Genomic DNA, 19,314 nt, shown 5'->3' with positions numbered 1-19,314 from the left:
TATGAAAACAAAATCCCAGGCAGGCAGTGCGAAAGAATTCCAAACCTTTGGAGTGTCAGCTGTGTAGTATGAAATTTGTGTCAATATGCCGATGCCAACATCCGCTGCACATTTCATAAATTAAACAGACAATGAATTACAGTTCAGACTGTGATGGCAATTCAGGAGTTGCTCCAAGCCTAACAATGCCCTTGTTCAAACGCATAATGCGTGTTTGGTTCGACCAAAGAATCCAATTGAGAGCTCCATTGGGAATTCCATTGAGAGCTCTGTCAAGTGTTGAGAAGAGCCGGTCTTCATACGCAGACTTCTAAATGTCATAAGTCTAGTTTATTTTTTTTTTAACATTTTTTTTTAATTATTTTTTTTTAAAAAAGAGTAAAACTGAATAACTTATATGTAAAGTAATTAAAATTACTGCAAATTCAAATCATGAACAGGCCTGCTTTCAATCTAGGCTGGACTATTTTGACTAAGCTTGCAAATTCAATTAAATATATGTAGAAGATTCAAAGGGGGAAATATCTCATAATGTGAAATGACAACAGTAAATTACACTGATCATGTCTTTAAAACAAAATCATCATGTTGGGCCCTAAAAGTGAAGGATGAATGTCTTGGTTGAGGGTATACACCTTTAAAAGAACAAGATTCAAACACAGTAGACATACCAGGAGCAGATACCAACACAATTATGTGTGCACTAACTTTTTCACTTTGCCAGATTATGCAACAAATTAGAAAAAGAATGGAAATGGAAACACTTAAATTACTAAAATGACCCTCCAAAGGTCTCCATTGTAATGGTGCCCTGCGTGTTCATTTCAGCCATTATGAATACATTTGGGTGCTAGTTGATCACCACTAATGAACATCTCTCATCTTATGGCTTCTCCCAAATTCAGTCAGTCAAAGATACAGCAGCAGTTCAGGTTATCATCAACTCATACAGTAACAGACATTTAAGACAAAAAAAACAAAAAAAAAAACATCTCGCAGTGACTTCAGCTTCTGCTCGCGTTCTAAACATGCAGCTTGTGTAGAATCATCATTGCAGGGTTACTGAAGAAAGACCGTTTTCACACAGATCTATAACATATGGTTCCAGGTTCCATACAAGGCTCTGACTTGACACAACAGAGAAAAAGGTCCATCTTTTAGAGCAAGAAGAGTACTTTCTCTCCCCCCAAGCTATTTGTGTAGCTAAGAACGAGGTCATGGAACAGAAATGTGAGAGGTAGGCTGAAACAAAGTCACAAGTCTTGAATCCTTGAGGCTCATAAAGGAACTGTGGGTATACAGCATTCAATATCAACAACTCATAATAAAGGTGTTTGCTTTCACTTTCACAAGCAAAACCAAGAACTCGTCGACTGACCACATACATTCGACCAGCCCAGCGCGCATCTGTCAAAGTTATTCTTCTATACATAAAATTACGAAAGCTTTTAAGTTTGTCACCCAGATATCAATCTGAAAGAAGTCATGAGTCCTAGCGGAACTGCCCAAGGAATCCCCAGGGAATCATGCACATCTCAATACTGTTGTCGAAGAGTTTGGGAGTGTTTTCAAGTCTTCATTTCAAATGACCGTCAAAAGTATTTAAAGCCAGCGTACATTCTACAAAAACAAGGAAAAATAAAGAAATGAAAGCAACATAAGTAAAGCATATTGATCGCGTCCAATCCATCAAGAAATATTTGGAAAGCAAATCAATTAGATGAAACTGCATGAAACAAGGTCAAAAGTTACCAGAAACAGTCTTCCATCCTCACCAATGTCCATGTTTCCAGAAAATAAAAAATAAATGTGGTTTTGATCTAGGTTTTCTATCAACTAAATACAGTATGATAGCCCAGGCCACATAACCAAAATAAGGCAGGGGTGTTAAGTTTCCCTCTTTCTTTTTCTTTCTAGAAAAGCCCATTGCCCCACTCGGTTCTTAAGTGATAGACTCATGACAAAGTGATTTACGCGTGTTTCGTCCAGCGTCAAAGCCTTCCGCGGAGCGGCAGTGTGGAGTGCCCCGGGCTGGGCCTCTCGGAGTATTTAAAAGCACCAGTAATCAGAAGTTTTTTTTTTTTTACACGCACGTACGTACGCACGCACGCAGAACACCGGGGGTTTTGTCCAGCGGCGTCCGCCAAACCTCACCAGCATGTGCAAAGCGCAAAAGGCAAAAGGGAGACCCAGAGTCTGTGGCATGCTGGAGTTTTTCTTTTTTCTTCTTCTGCTGCTTCTTCTTTTGCTTGCCACATCTCCTTCGTCGTGCAATTCATGATGGGAGCAAGACTGTTCAAGATCCCCCCACCCCCGTTGAAGCTCCTCCTTTCACGGCCTCCTCATTGGTCGGTTCAAAATAAAAAACAAAACAAAAAGGGAGGCTGGAGGTGTCGGCGACACACAAGGGGCCTTCTGGGTAATTTCATTAATTCTCTAAAGTGTCTTCCGGTTAAAAAAACACAACAAACAAAACAAAAGAAAAAATAAATGGTGGAAGAGCAACTCGCTAAGAGCGTCCAGCAGGCTGAGTGAGGCGCCGAGCTGAGCCGTGTGTCATAGATTCATGCGCAAGTGTTCCGGCCGCTTGGACAGCATGGGGTAGGCCTGCTTGCGGAAGGAGCCCACGTCACCACCCAGGGGCTTCCGGATGGGCAGGGGGGCAGACGCCTCGTTGGAGGAGCTGCTGTTGCTTAAGTCCATCTGCTCCACGGCTGACACGTCCATGGGTTGCTCGCCGCTGGGGGACAGCAGGGCGGACGAGGAGGAGGAAGCAGCGGCAGCAGACCCCGGCAGAGGAGGGCCTCGTGGCCAGCAGTCACCCCCAGCAAACCTGATGGGGCTGGGGGAGAGAGAGAGAGAGAGGGGACACATGGTGATAACATATGATGATAAACAATGCCTTATATCAGGGGGTTCCCAACCTTTTTTGGCAGGTGACCCTATTTTGATGTCACATAAAACGCTGGCAACCCCAATTATTCAGAGAGCGCATCTCATCTCTGCTGTAACATCCAGTTGAGAGTGATATATTTCCCCAAATGTCATAGCAAGCTAATTTGTTTGTCTGACTACCTCGCTTGGGGCCTATTGCACAAAACTAGGATAAGGGATTAAGCCGTGATATCTTGGTTATCCTGGCTCAATTTATCCGTGATCCAGTTGCACAAAAGCAGGATAGGGGGCAGCAGGATATGTTATGGTATAAGTTACCATGGCGATTTATTCTGTGGAGCTAGCCTGCTCCAGACCAGGCTAAGTTCCCGGATCTATTTAATCTCATCCCTTATCTCAGTCAGCAGTCACCACAAACGGAAACCAATAGTTATTCCACTGCCCACTACACATTGTTATCACATATACCTAGACCCACTGTCATTATTTAAACGTTTGTGATCATTAATTAACTCTTACATACTCACCATTCCCGACCTGTCATGCGACAATGTGACGTCATGGGAGTGCCTAACCATTTCGTGCGTAGTGGTCGCGGCACTAGCTGCAATATTAACGTTGTCTGTAAGCTCCACAGATCGTGGCAAGACAATTTAATTGATTGTGGACTTCTTGCCGGGCAATGTAACTTCTTGCCGGGCAGGTAACTTAACTTGAATAGTAGTGTTGCGTGGATGTGTAGAATATCTGAATGAATGTGTGTTTCTCAATGTTATAATCTATACAACTGTATACATGACTAAGTTTGAATGGAGCTAGCTGGGCATTGAACTGGGCTGAGAAGGGCAGCCGTGGCCTACTGGTTAGCACTTCGGACCTGTAACCGGAGGGTTGCCGGTTCGAACCCCGACCAGTAGGCACGGCTGAAGTGCCCTTGAGCAAGGCACCGAACCCCTCACTGCTCCCCGAGCGCCGCTGTTGATGCAGGCAGCTCACTGCGCCGGGATTAGTGTGTGCTTCACCTCACTGTGTGTACACTGTGTGCTGTGTGTGTTTCACTAATTCACGGATTGGGATAAATGCATTGACCAAATTTCGCTCACGGGATCAAAAGAGTATATATACTTACTAATACTTAATATTCTCCTAAACAGAGGTGTTGCTGTTTGTTGCTGTTGTGAAAAGGCTATCGCTACCTACTTCACACCGTAGAAGAAGCAATGAAGCCACTAGTTGCCATGGTGAATCAGTGAATCTGTGATCGGTGGCGGGGTCTATTTGAGGGAGCCGTGAGTGCGCACTTATCCAGGATGGGTTTCACCTGGCTTGATGAATCCGTGTCTGCTCATCCTGGCTTGGTCTTTGTGCAACCAATTAAGCCTGTACGCTCTTGTTTTGGATTCATTGAGCGCAGCTCAGTAACTTATCCCGGATGTCTTAATTCTGCTTTTGTGCAATAGGCCTCAGGTTGCTCTGCTGCTTTGTTTGGAACGTTGATCAAGCATTATTACCCATGATTATCTCATGCGGGATGTCTAAGTTAATTTTTACATAGCTAGACTTTAATGAAGGATCCGATTAGTCCAATCCCCGGACCTTAATCCCATAGAAAACTTGTGGGCTGACATAAAAAGTGCAGTGCATGAGGCAAAACCAAGAAACAAAGAGGAATTGTGGAATACAGTACAATTAACCTGGGCTGCAATACCTGTTGAACGATGCCAGAAGTTGGTTGACTCCATGCACCACAGATGTGAAGCAGTTATCAGAAACCGTGGTTTTGCAACAAAATATTAGTTTAGGATACTCAGCCAAGTTCACTTATCAAGAATTTCTTAGTTTGTACAGTACATTTTTGAGTTTCCAAGGAAAGATGGCAACGCTGCTATTTCTTTGAACATGGCATTTCTGACTTTCTATGAAATATCATTATTATTATTATTTCAGTTTTGATGACTTTGCCCAATTGTTTTGCTTTGGAATAGAATGTACTGTGTCCCCAATGCATCTGTGTTCATGAAAGTACAATTTGTTTGAAGAATTTTGACATTTACTCTTTTTTCTAAAGGCACTGCTATTTTTTTGAGCACAACTGTATATATATTTTAATGTAATGTACTGGTCAATTGTAAGATACCCAATATTTCAGTCGACCCAATTTGAATTTCAGGCAACCCCACATGAGGTACTAACACCAAGGTTGAGAAATGATGCCTTATATAAGATGATACAAAACCAAACCATAATTTAACGTCCATCAGAGACTCTCTCTGTTGGTCTCTTTATGCTTATTTGTATCCGTTTTGCAAATATTAGCTGAGTTTTCCCAAGGGTCAGGGAGTTCATAAATCTACTAGGAGTAAAGCCTACGAGAAAAAAAACAAAAACATGCAACGGATCACAACACCAACAGTGGCTCTTAAAGCACACAATGTGCAAACTGCTGTGGTTTAAAATGATCCGTGCAGAGATAAATGCTCGGCAATGACAGACAGTCGGCTGAAAGACATTACCCATTAAGTAAGCGTAGAAAAGTGCTATTTGAGTCAACAATGTGTATTTAAACTACTCTCTGGTCTGCGCTTACGGTCACTGCTAGTCTGACAGTGGCCAGCTGGGAGCCTCTTTCCAATGAAAAGCCACGCGCAGGAAAACAATTACCTCACTGGTGTCCGCGGGCTTTCCAGAAACTTCCGTGGGGAGCGGACTTTTGGCTCGAAGCAAAACTTCTCCTTAACGTTCTCAAGCACGGACGGGGCCACATACGTAAAGCCCTGTTGAAACAGACCAAAAAAAAAAAAAGAAAAACAAATCAGAGGGAGATATTCAGACCAGCCTGTGGTTGGAACTGCACAGCACATCCACATGGCAAACAAAGAAATGATATGAAGCGTAATGGAGGAAGATGAGCAATGAGAATGAACATAATGTGAAAACAAATCACGCTATTTGCCGGAACAAAGTTTCCATTTAAAAGGAGGGGGAGAGGGAACCCACCCACACACACACACATATGAAACACATTAACCATTTCTCGTAAGAAATAAATAAAAGAAGACCACCTGGTCTTCAAAAAACAAACTTGAAAGACGGAGAGTAAGCTCACCAGAAAGACTTGGTTGGCACTTTCGCTAAGAGTGGAGTCGTCAGGGCTGTCCACTGGGGTCTGGCTGGTGAATTTGGAGTCAAACTGACTGACGTCGTCTGCCGATTGCTGTAAACATCAGAACGAAATGATCATTCAACTACTGAAACAAGTTAATACACAACAGCTCAGAGTTTCAACCAGCAGATCCCCAGTAAAGTTCTACAGCTTCTTGGTGAGGGACACTGATCCGCCTCCAGAAAAATGAGGTCCTTGTCTAAGCAGTCATGTGATTGATATGACATTATCTTTACCACGTCATGGGTAACATCTCTAACCTGACTCACGAAATTCATCTGGAGTCAGATGAATTTCGTCAACCGAGTCAGGTTATAACATCTCTACACCGTAGTAAATATGTGCTTACCAGAAAAGGCTTGAATGGAGGTTCAACTTTGCGGGCGAGAAGATCATCCCAATTAATTTGCCTGAAGAAGGAGTGGCCCTGAACATGCAGGAAACATGGATGCACAATGAGGACATGAACAAGTAAACATACAAAGTAGCAACCAGACAAACATAACTGAACCAAAACTGTTAAAGGTGCCCTGCCACACAAAACCGTGTTTACTTGTATTTTTTTTAAATATGTTAGGTCCATATGTGTGTGCTGTCATGAATGTGAAAATGTTTAAAAAAAATGAATGAATTTGCTAGATTAGCAGGTTTAATGCCCATTTGGACAATGCTAGTACTCACTAGCCAAGCTAAGTTCATGCCATGAAGCTAAAATTAGTTGATAACAGCTACCATTGTGGCAGTCTACGACCAGTGCCTAGTCTGTAAGTAAAACGTTATTGTCAACTCAACTCAAGCTAAAATTAGTTAATAACGGCTGTCATGTTATGGACGAAACAGACTAGCTGTTAGCCAATCAGAGTTAAGCAGCTAAGCTAGTTGAATATTAATGAGAACTAGCGCAAATCGAGCTGAGTCTTCCTGCAGGCTTTCTATATCACGCTAGAATGGCTTGAAACAAGGTAACCAAGGGATTTTTTCCACAAAAAATGTTACAGAGTCCATGGTAGAACTTCAGACATTACCAAAAAGTAATGAAATATGTGTGGCAGGGCACCTTTAAAAGCACAGTGGCTTGCATCACAAAGCTCTCATTACACCTGAGAAAGGGAAGAAGCAGTATGCTGTGTGTGTGCTGTGTGTAAATTTACAAGTCTCTACAGCATTTCCTGGCTCTGGCCAGCAGAGAGCGTGATTCCTGTTGAAATGGTTATGTATGTATGTATGTGTGTGTGTGTGTGTGTATATGTGTGTGCGCGCATATTTACCTGCACCTCCGATGCATCTCCTGGCCCGGCACCCAACCGCAGGGATGCATTTCTCTTTAGCAGCTAAGGGGGGGGGGGGGGGGGGTCAAAACAAAACAAATACAAGAGTTACTGGCAGCCCCGTCCTCCGCTGACTCAGGATTCAGCTGTGAGAGTACTGGAAGACTCAGTATCACATCAGGAGACTGAGGATACGAGAAGTCACTGGAAACCATTGCCCAGCACAATCCTACACCCATCCTTTCTACCCTCCTGAAGCAACATGTTAATTGGCTGGAACTATTTATGGCTCTATCCGAAACCACCTATATCTGTTTCTCATTACAGAACCAGGATTTGGTTTCAACGCACATCCTGAACAAACAACTGGATGACTCAATTCAATTTGACGCAATTTGTTGAATTTTCCGAAAAAGTTCATGGGGTTCAAATCTTTGCACTCTGCACATTTAAGGGGATGGATTTCTAGCGAAATGGATGAAACATTTACACAATACTTTTATATTGTGTTAAGTGTGGTCAAATAAACCTCAACTAATTATAGCTCACCTTTTTCAGAAGATCCCTAGCCTCGTGTGTGAGGTAAGGTGGAAGGTTGAGTTTGCACTTCAAAATCTTGTCAATGGTCTTCTTCCGGTTTTCACCAGTAAACGGTGGCTATAAAAACACAAATGAGAGGTCACATCATTCCACTCTGAAAGGTGAGGGTTATTCTATGGACCCTTTCAAGAGAGTTCCATTATCAGCATCATAGTTGGCCCCACAAGACTTCCTTTTTAACATTCCATATGTTATCTTAATGCAGAGGAAGTAGATTGGGGCCCAAATAGAACGTTCAAGCATTGTTTTTGTTTACCTTGTTGAAAGGGTCCATAGGTAACAAATTAAAGCTGCAGTAATGAGTTTTGATTGACAACTAACCCAAACTACTGACAAGGCCAACAACAATAGCACAGCTGGCAGTGTTAAAAAGGCTCACTAGAATGCTAACTAATGTTGTTTATCAATATCAAGTAGTTTATCAAGTAGTTGAGAACACCGTGTTGTGAAAGCTTTTTCAGCTTTCATAGGTTTGCGGGTTCAGGTGGACCAGACTTGGACCACAGTATCTCAAAGCGCATAACACAGGGTATCCGCACATTTTTCAAGTGCAAATTTGAAGACTTTTAAGACCTTTTCAAGACATCTAAATGGAAAAATTAAGACTAACACGGCAAAAAAAGATAAATATGACAACTAAAAGCTGTTTTTTTTACTAACTTTAACAGCCACCCCATTTTGGATGTGTACAGAAGTTACCAAATATAGTTTTTGGGGGAAAGAAAAATAATTGTGTGAATCACCTTCACAGCTATGAATGCCCAATTTTAGGGTCTGGGCTGCTTGCTTTTGGTTAGCTGAGGCTGACTGTTCTGTTCGTCATCTGTGTCTGTAGTAGCCTTGCATGTTTCTGCTGAAAAACTGCTGGTTTCATCTCAAGCACGCACGTATTATGAACGCATTTACAGAGTTTTTTTTTTTTATGTAGCCAGTCGCCGACATTTAAAAAAACGGAATATGCGGTTATATTTCACAACTTTTGCTGGGAAGTACTGGGAAAGGCTGGCGAGCAAGCCGCAGACAGATCAGGGTATTCACATCCCTGTTGGGTAAGCTAAGCCAGCAACACATGCTGGAGAGATGCAAACAGGTCAACATGTATTTCCTCCAGTGAAATTGCTTAATTGTAGGCTACCATTTTTTCTGTGAGGCCTGGTCGCAATTTCCCCGCAACATTTTATTATTTTTCTGTGCGGTGGAAAGTAGCAACGTTGAGCTCCCCCACACATTGAGTACATCCCCGATCTGCACTCTGCAGCCAGGGGCTTCTGCGAAGGTAGCACACAGTTGAAAGTGGCACACAGTCTATGAACATGGGACGACATATTCCTATTTCGCCCAGGGTGCAGGAATGTCTTCCGCCAGAGACTTTCTAATGAGGAGACACAGCACTCAAAAAATCCTCCATAGAAATGCATGGGGTTAGTTTGTAACGCCAATATGGCCGTTGTCTACACATATCCCACCCCTTCCTCGGCAAAACGTTGACATGTAAATACATTGAGCCAATCATGTGGTGTGTTGTGAAGACATCTTGCCAATCATGTGTTGTGAACTCGCCGCTGGAGCAAGATTGGTGTCGTGAAGCTTTGCGCACGCGCATTTCTGCTGAATAGGATGCCCGATGAGTGCTCAAAAAGCGTTGTTATATGGCCGACGAGTGGAGGGACTTGCCTAAAAGGACTTTGCTTCCGCCAGCCCTGACACCGGTCACTTATAAAATTGGGTTAAAAAAAAAAAAAAAAAAAAAAGTACACAAAATATGACGCTCGGCGATCTCATACAAAAATTGAATACCTCCCTTTCGAAAATCCAAGACATTCCAGACAATTTAAGACTTTTTTTTAAGCCTTAAAAAACGAAAGTTGTCTTTAAGGCTTTTTAAGGATCCGCGGGGACCCTGATAACATAGGTAGCTAGTTGGAATTGTAAGGGTTTGTTTACAGGCCTTTCACATGGCCATATACCAAGACAATTCATTTGAGCAGGATGATGAGCAGTCTAGCTGTTTTATAAAACTTGCCTGCTCTCAAATGACAGCATTACTGCGCCATCTTTTTAACACATACTCGCGTGAACTCTCTGCGCCTTGTTCATCTGATCTTATCAAAGTACACCTTGTAATATTCAGACACAATATCACCATGATGGCGACCCAGTCTCAACACAACAAGCTTGGCTCTGATTACGGTTTGGCTGGACTCCTTACCGCCCCTGTCAGCATGTCGTACATCAGCGCTCCCAGACTCCACCAGTCCACCGCCCTATTGTGGCCACTCCGCATCAGGATCTCTGGAGCCCTGCACCAGCCAATCATCAACATTTAATGCATGCACAACTTCCTGGACAATGACTAGCCTATGTATATATTTGCCACAATAGCTTTATGGACTTAGTCATTTAGATCCTCTGCAAGTTTTCAATGTTAAAAAAATAAAATTAGATTTCGAGGCCATGGCATTCATATGAAAAAGATATTGCTGCATGCTTACATGTATTCTATAGTTCCACAGAATGTGTGCGTGACGGTGCCATCATGGATGGACTCTTTGCAAAGCCCAAAGTCTGTCAGCTTCACATGACCTACAGAGAGAGGAATCACAGAGGACACAAGGCTACTGTTGGCTGATTTAGCATCACCACATAAGTCCAAAAATGTATCTGTTGTACGTTAGGAGCAAAAACAGACACCAGATGGAGACAAAAAGAGATGGGAAGTACAGTAAATGTGCAGCAAATGGAGTGTGCCGTTTTCAGCAGGACTAGAAAGGAACACCTTCTTACTTACCCTTGTCATTAAGCATGATGTTCTCTGGTTTTAGGTCACGGTAGATGATGCCCTTCTGATGAAGGTGACCCAGTGCCATAGAAATCTCCGCCAGGTAGAAGCTGATTAGGACAGAGGAGATAAACACTGAACTGTCTGCAGTTACGTCAGTATTGTTTTTGTTTGGTGAACTTTCATGTTTTCATTTCAGTGAACTTTCACTGGGTTACGAGGTTTTTTACAACTGGGTAAAAGAGCAATAAAACCATCTCATCAACTTAACAAATCAATCAAATAAAGACCATAGGCTACTAGATTTAGAACAAAATGTCAAAATGTGGGGTCTATTTCTGGGGAAGGGATAACTAATTCAGGCCTGCGCAGGGTATGCAGTAGGCAGCACATTTTCAACCCCCAAACCCAAGCGCTGCGCTGCCAATGCTGTTGGCTCTTGGCCCTGAAGGGTTACAGAGTTGAGAGCTATTTGTGTGTGTAACACTGGCGGGTACAAAAAGCTGCATATGCGGCATTACTTAGGGACGTCCAGAGCATGTTGCGCAATGCTCCCCACCCAACACACACACACACACCGCATGTCTGTGTACAAAACAAGGGCGTGAGGACTCCAGGTCTCAAAGGGCCTGCAGTGCTTTCTGCCCTTCTTCTGCGTGCGTGCGTGCGTGCGTGCGTGCCATCCATCTCCTCCTGTCTCACCATGCCGTGTCCTCCATGAAGATGCCCTCTCTCTCCAACTGCATGAAGAGCTCACCACCTGCATTTACAAAATGCACATTAACAACTCAAAGACACACTTATCCTTAGAAAAAAGAAAAGTATACCCTATTAATGAAAGTAACTTGTGTGTCTGTGTGCAGGTGTTTGTTTTGGGGTGTGAGTTTTGTTTGTCGTTTTGGTTTGTTGTCCGTGTGCTGCTTGCTCACCGCTGAGGTACTCCAGGATGAGGTACAGCTTCCCCCCGGTCTGGAAGGCGTAGATCAGGTCCACGATGAACGGGTGCTTCACCTCCTCCAGGATGTTCCGCTCAGCTTTAGTATGAGCCGTGTCCTTGGCATTCCGAACAATCATTGCCTGCCATGACCGGAAAACAAAGAAAAGAATGGACGTTAATGTCAACCCTCAATTATGGATTCACTAGTAGAAGGGTTATCCTCAAGTGAGATCGGATCATAATGCCACTGTTTTAATTAAAATACATATAGCCCACTGATCTTTTCAAGAAACTTAGAGAAATGAATTAATGAGATAAAAATAAAAAAAGATCAGACATATCTCCAGGAGTATTTTTGTCTTTGAATAAGTGTCCATGTAGCAGACCAACAACACCGTGTCCAACAGCAAACAAGATCATCACAGGGCTTACTCATTTTGAGAGGGGGAGACAGTTAAGTTTATGACCCTTTCCTCTTGGCCAGAGAAAACGCCCAAACATTTTCACACGGTAGCATTACCGGCCTAATTACAGCCTCCATCTTGTAAGTCATAGACACGTGGTGGGGAACGGTAATCTAATTCTGGAATCTGAAGTATTCTAAGCATCCAGACGACGAATACAACACTGTAACTGTTTCTGGATAATTGAGCCACCCCTGTACCACAAGTATGTGCATGCACGCACACGCGCACACACACACCTCTAACGCTTGCACCGTCACATCAATATCAAAGGCCATATGAAACAAAACCTAGCGTTGGTGCATAAGATTGAAAATGAGGACAAGCCGAAGGTTATCACAATAAATAATGTCTATGATCTTCATATAACCACTCTGGCTATGGACCCTTTCAAGAGAGTTCCATTATCAGCATCATAGTTGGCCCCACAAGACTTCCGTTTTAACATTCCATATGTTATCTTAATGCAGAGGAAGTAGATTGGGGCCCAAATAGAATGTTCAAGCATTGTTTTTGTTTTTATTGTTGAAAGGGTCTATGGACCCTTTCAAGAGAGTTCCATTATCAGCATCATAGTTGGCCCCACAAGACTTCCGTTTTAACATTCCATATGTTATCTTAATGCAGAGGAAGTAGATTGGGGCCCAAATAGAACGTTCAAGCATTGTTTTTGTTTTTATTGTTGAAAGGGTCAAGGGCCAGCATCAGTAAAAACTGGCAGTTGCCTGCTAGAGGGACGCAGATGAACAACGTCAGGTCTGACAATACTACATGTGCTGAGAGCAGCTCTACACAGTGACTGGGTGGAGAGGGGAGGGAAAGAGAGACTGAGAGTTCTTGGGATGAAGTTATATTTGGCAGCATACTCTCCATGCACCATCAAAGTCTTTTATCGTCAACCTTGGGAATAGAAATTTACTTAAAGAAAAAAAATATAAAAAATTGCTGCTCTCCATGCATGATAGCTACAGTAAATACAGGCCCATACAAACCATAAACATAGCCCCAACATTCTGCTTCTGGGAAGCACAGCAGTTGTCAATTATATAAATAAGGGCATAGAGGGCACATGGGAAAATAGAAAGAACAGCAATCAAGCAGGAGATTTCGAGGGAAACTATTAAATTCCTCTGGACTTACAGCGAGTTGCTCATTAAATCCCTGCATTTACCAGTCTAAGGTTGTGCCTTCATGAGCCTCAGGAAGCCATGAAGCCTTACCTCCATTCCCACTCATACAAAAGGAAAGATTATTTACCACCATCATGCTGTAAAGTAAAGTGGGAATGGGAGCAAAATGGTAGTCAAACCTCTAGTCTATTCCATCCCCTGGCCACCTAGTAGTGACATTAGTGTTAATCTTCTGCTATGGCTCCAGTGTGAATACAAAACACAAGATTGTCATGTTCAAGAAGGGCAAGGGGGGAGGAAGGACTTTCCCCCCTTCATTTACTGCATTGATATCAGTGAGCTTTTGCCCCATTGACATCCTATTATCTCTCTCAAGGTCAGCGCCCATTGGTTCAGTGGTGGGTCATGGAATTCATCCAACATTCTGAAACATCCATGTTACCGGCAAAGCGGTGAAAACAAGACATTAATTATGTAGAGAGTTTGAGGCATAAAACGAACAGTAGCATTTCAAAGCAATTTAACTGACAGTGGTATACATCACTGGTATAGTACATAATACGATCCTGTATTTTTTTTTTAAATCAGCCAACTATCTGCTATGTACTATTAGCTTTGGTTATAAGTGACAAGGATAGCTAAAGAAATAAAATCAAAGCTTCTAACCCACAGGGCCATAAGTGTTGCCTAACATTGTTGAAGGCTGTAAAAACACTCGGTTAATTGAAAACCAAGCCATTTCTATGGACCTGAGACTCAAGAAATAGAACCATATTCAAAACACTGCCGTGACTCAGACTTGACGGGCGTCAGATTTCATCAATGCGTGTTGGCCTTCAGGATTATTTCATGGCTATGTGAAGCCCTTTAACATCATCTGGTGGTTGTGATCATTGTGAATGCAAATCTTCTATTGTGCTCATTTTGAGAAATTAAACTTTACATCAGGCTATGCTTACAAGTCTACATTTAAATGGCATCCATTTCAATAAATAATATAGCCCACGATAGAGTCTCCTTAATCTCATCACTCTTCATCTCCATCGCTGCTTAACCCTCAAATATAAGTAATTATGTAAACAGCCAATTAGTCCATATTAACACAGCCTAGCAACTGCCACCTGTTAAGATGGTTCTCTAAACTAATTCATAACTAGGTTAACTGGCATAAGACCTCACATGTTTTACATATCTTGTGGAGATTCACATTCCACAGCATACCAATATACCGTATTTTCCGGACTATAAGTCGCATTAGTCAAAAAATGCATCATGAACAGGAAAAAACATATAAGTTGCACCGTACTATAAGTTGCAGAAATGTATTTCACAAAATCCACAAAACACCACTAACCACTCGGTGAATTGCACAGTTTTGAAAACGAACGTTAAGGGTTGTTTTAAGGACATGTTTGTGCATGCCCATAGGCAGCCACTCTGAAGTAGTCAAACACGATTCAAAACGAGTCAGAAAAGTCGAGACAGGACCCATCGTCAAAATTTCGGTGTCCACCACTCTAGTTGATCCAAAACAAACCAGAAAAGGGACTCAATGTGCTAAATACCGGAATTTTCCTTTAAATGCTCACGAGAGAGAAAATAAATGCAGTTTTAAAAGGATGTGACCGAAGCAAGCCAGGCGATAGGCCTATAGGTCCGACAGTAATTGTAAAGCAATTTACAAACGATTCACTGAACAAAAATGCTGATATGGTACATGAACATTTTGCTCCAAATGTGGAGAATGCAATCAAGCATTTTGGGCGATGTGGAGTCACAAGCTGGCAGCAGATTCATTTACGTTTGGACTGTTTGATTATATTGCTAAATATCGGGACTGATGACCACTGAAATCTGTGGGGTATTTGATGGTTCACTTTATTAAGTTTCATGTATGAAAGAGTGTCGGGATTTCCATCCGCTTATTGCGAGATAAGGCATCCGCTTTCATTCATTCATGGAATGTGTGCTGCAATGGAAAACTTATTCCATATAGCCAAAGAGGTCTACGATAGCCTAAATTTAGTTCTTTTTTTAATTATGCATGATTTACTTTTTTATAAAATGTGTAGGCTGATGCCTGGCAGCAACAATTGTGTTTAAATGTACCGGTAGGTTACTGCTTTAGCCTCTAGCTCAGAAGGTGGCGGCATGCGACTGGTAGCTTGAGAGCAACATGTTTGGAGACTCATACACAATATAAAATAAATTTAAATTGAAAACAAAATTATTACTGGCCTTTATTTGTCCGAATCTGAGGCCCAGCTATGAATAGAATCCCGGCCATAATTTGAGGATTTAGGTATGCACGTGTGTTTCAGGCATAGCGCAAGAACCAATATCTGACTGAACGTGCACAGAACTTGTGCATTTGAGAGTGCTCCTTCCCAGCTGTAGACGATAATGTTTCATGTAGGGTTCATGTCAGTATATATTTTTTCATATATTATTATATTCAAGTTGCACCTGACTATATGTTGCAGGACCAGCCAAACTATGAAAAAAAGTGTGACTTTTAGTCTGGCCTCCTCTCACTATATACTGAAGTCACAGCTCAGATGAACAGCTTGTAGACACCCCCACACTTATCAGATGTAATTACCTCTTAAACACCACCTACTAACAACAACACTTCTGATTCACAGTTGTAAACAATAGTGACACTATCTTTCTCCACCCACCTGTTATATCATAGCGGGAATGACAGAGAGGCTTAATGCAGAACACACCCAAACGCACTGGTGAGGATAGCAGTCACCTGGCACACTAAACTTTCCCTCTGATGTTTTGAGAACACTGGCAGTTATAAACAATTCAGTTACCTTCTTTAGAACTTTCATGGCAAATATTTTTCCAGAAGCAGCTCCGGCCACTTTTCTGACTTGAAAAACCTAAAAATAGACAAAAAACCTGGTTGTTGGACAATACACACACCTCTAAGACTGAAACAAAAGGTACGCAAAGCCGAAGAGGGAGACAGCAGATAATAGAGCAAAAGAAAAAGCATTTCCACACCTTTCCATAGCCCCCTTTTCCTAACACACGCAGCAGCTCAAAGCACTCAGGACGAATCTGCTCCGTGCCTTTGTTGACGCTGTCCTCAGAGATTTCAAATTTTTCACAGTCATCCATGTCACTAGAAAACAAAAGAAAGCAGTACAAAGACATTATGGAAATAGAAAACAGTAAGGGTTTCCCTCACTCCAAACATTTTCCTGAATAAATGTCAAAGGCCAAAGAAATACTCACAATTCAAAGCTGCTGGACTGCTCCATACATTCGCTAAGGCGAGTCTGAAAAAAAAAAAAGGCAAAAGTGTACATGTTACACACGGAAAGATGTTATATATGGAAAGATTGACAAGGTCGATTTTTTTCATTACTATTATAGACCACGTGGCTATTTATTAAATCCAAATACATGCAATGTAAATATGGAAACAACAATAATTTTCTGTAATGAAAAGAAAACACTATAGTTATTGCCAGAAGGATTTTCAAACCTTTATTAGGCCTAGCTACTACATTACATTGCAACACGTTGCAGGTCTTCAAGTTCAGTACCTGAGTGTCTAAATGAGTTAAGAAGATGTGTAGGGATGGGATTATGATAGATCAGTGAATATATCACTACTTTTAATGGCACACCGTTAAGCGTTGTGCACTGATTCGGCATGTTTTGGGCCAATCGCTAGGAAAGCCTGTAAACATGATAAGGCATGATCACCGGTAAGTGTCGACAGCAAATGTCAGCTAACAAACCACCAATAACGTTAACGTTATCACTATCTAGAAACTGCTAACGTTAACAAACACAAACAATGAGTGGGAATTCCAGCCAATCAAACCGTAAAATTAATGTCTAAAGATGCAGCAGAGCTAAGTTAGCTAACATAAACGAAGTGGCTACGATTAACGTTTACATTACTATTCCCTGCAGAAAACTGTTTAAAATAACTTCACGTAAAGTAAAATCGTATGGTCAGGTTAGTGGTGTCTTGATCCTGAACCACTGAAACATGTTGATACTTTATTAGTAACTATGTAACGTTATAACTAAGCTGTATCTAACGCATAGGTGTTTAGCTTCCTATCTAACGCTAGCTAGTCAACTTAACAGTAACGTTATCGTTGAGCCAGTGTTAACAGTAGCTAGGCTCTTTAAAATTACAGTGACACCATGTTGGGGTGGTGCAATGTTGTCATGATACTCTGAACTTCCCTATTTTAAGTTAGAGCGGCGTTCCCTAGATCGCAAAAACTTTCATTTCAGTTGGCATGAGATTTTGTCTTATATGCCATCTCAACACTGTTAACGTTACTGTTAGCCAACATTAGTTAGCTATTAGCCTATGTAGCCATCGTTAGCTATAGCAAAATGTGTTGCCTTCAGGCCCGCGCCTGTTCCAAGTCTGAGCGATGCCTTTGACAAATTTCCTTACCCCATCCTCAAGCTCATCATCAGAGACATTTTCCTCTGGCTGGTCCAAGTCAATATCAAACACGCCCGCCATAGCTTCAGACTCTGATTGTTCTCTTCGGCTTATGGTGCTTGTTCCCCGCCTCATGAAAATCTACACACTACCGCCATAACCGGCTACTACTATGCCCCATGCGCACTGTCAGTAGCAAATAGCAGTCAAACAAAATTCCTGAGAGGGAAAAAACAAAGCAACTCTTGACGCGCAGTTCTTGCGCAGGCGCATCATTTCGGCAAACGTTTTTCACATCTCTTATCAATACAACATTTCTTGCAATTGTTATATTTTTTCCCTACAGAGCATCTGCTTCTGCTATGATTTGTCTGTGTTATGATCTTGTGCCAAATGTAACCTAAAAAAGAATGTAGATGAGTAAAGTGAATGTTCAGTTTAGCATGTGGTGCATAGACAAGCAAGTAGGCAATAGAAATGATTGTGTACACATGCACATTATAACCTCTCTCACTGATCGTAGGGTTGGTACAGCGCCATGGCTGGTCTGTGGCAGTCGACCTCCGGCTGTGTGCTGCAGCCCTGATACACAAAAAATGCTTGCGCTCTCTCTCTCTCTAGGATAGATAGATATATATACGTTTATAGGCATAATAGGTTTTGGTGCCAACCTGAATGCACGAAAATTAACATGACTGACTGGCTAAACAAACAAACAAAAATAAACAGATAAAGATAAACAGATAAACAAAGATATGAGTCTAGTGTGTCTTGATTGGAAAAAAAAACTATATAGAAAGTATTTACAGCGCTTCACTTTTTCCACATTTTGTTTTGTTACAGCCTTATTCCAAAAAGGATTAAATGTATTTATTTCCTCAACATTCTACACATAATGACAACAAAAAGTTTGTTTGAGATTTTTTCACATTTATTAAAAATAAAAAATGAAAAAATTACTTGTACATAAGTATTCACAGCCTTTGCAATCAAGCTCAAAATTGAGCGGTGCATTCTGTTTCCACTGATCATCCTTGAGATGTTTCTAGCTTCCACCTGTGGTAAATTCAGTTGATTGGACATGATTTGGAAAGGCACACACCTGTCCCACAGTTAACAGTAGCCTATGTCAGACCACAAAACAAGCATGAAGTCAAAGGAATTGTCTCGAGGCACAGATCTGAGGAAGGGTACAAAAAAAAAACTAGAAAATGTAATTTCAAGGAAATTGCCTGTGCATGAAAAAGCAAAACATACATTAACATACAATGCAAAACAAACTCTTGGTTGGAAACAGTTGTGGGCAGAGGAAACAGTTGGTGGGAGTCAACAGTTTGAATGGCTGATCAGTTAAACAGTTGGATAGTTTAAATTGTTAAATTATTTAGTGAAGACTTTTATTTTGAAAAAGTTGTGGGAAGAGGAAACAGTTGAAGACAACTGACAGTTGAAATGGGTGAACAGTTACAGTGCAACCGGAAAGTACTCAGACCCTTTCAAGTTTTCCACATTTTGTTATATTTCAGACTCATCTTGAAATGGATTCAATTCGTTTTTTTCTCATCAATCTACACACAATAATCCAACACTCCACAAAAAATCAGGTGTTTGGAGTGTTTTGTAAATTTATACATTTGAAATATCTG

The 19,314-nt window shown here is 41.6% G+C and overlaps 1 protein-coding gene across 1 annotated transcript; it reads right to left on the bottom strand.

Annotated features, from left to right (window-relative positions):
- Positions 1-1,188: 1,188 nt before the first annotated feature.
- Positions 1,189-17,971, bottom strand: LOC125286215 (ribosomal protein S6 kinase beta-1-like). The gene is made up of 15 exons (XM_048231050.1): positions 17,678-17,971; positions 16,486-16,529; positions 16,252-16,372; positions 16,059-16,127; positions 11,635-11,782; positions 11,408-11,465; positions 10,715-10,815; positions 10,419-10,509; positions 10,136-10,226; positions 7,876-7,983; positions 7,327-7,389; positions 6,408-6,485; positions 6,002-6,109; positions 5,557-5,669; positions 1,189-2,842 (listed from the first exon to the last, which is right to left on the bottom strand). Exons 1-15 carry the CDS (start codon positions 17,801-17,803, stop codon positions 2,557-2,559), a joined length of 1,605 nt encoding a protein of 534 aa, XP_048087007.1. The 5' UTR covers positions 17,804-17,971; the 3' UTR covers positions 1,189-2,556.
- Positions 17,972-19,314: the final 1,343 nt, after the last annotated feature.

The sequence above is a fragment of the Alosa alosa genome, chromosome 2 (assembly GCF_017589495.1).
Source record: "Alosa alosa isolate M-15738 ecotype Scorff River chromosome 2, AALO_Geno_1.1, whole genome shotgun sequence".
In the NCBI taxonomy this organism is placed as follows: Eukaryota; Metazoa; Chordata; class Actinopteri; order Clupeiformes; family Clupeidae; genus Alosa; species Alosa alosa.
Note: the sequence above shows the minus strand (reverse complement) of the source record. Positions and strands in the feature narration are given on the sequence as shown.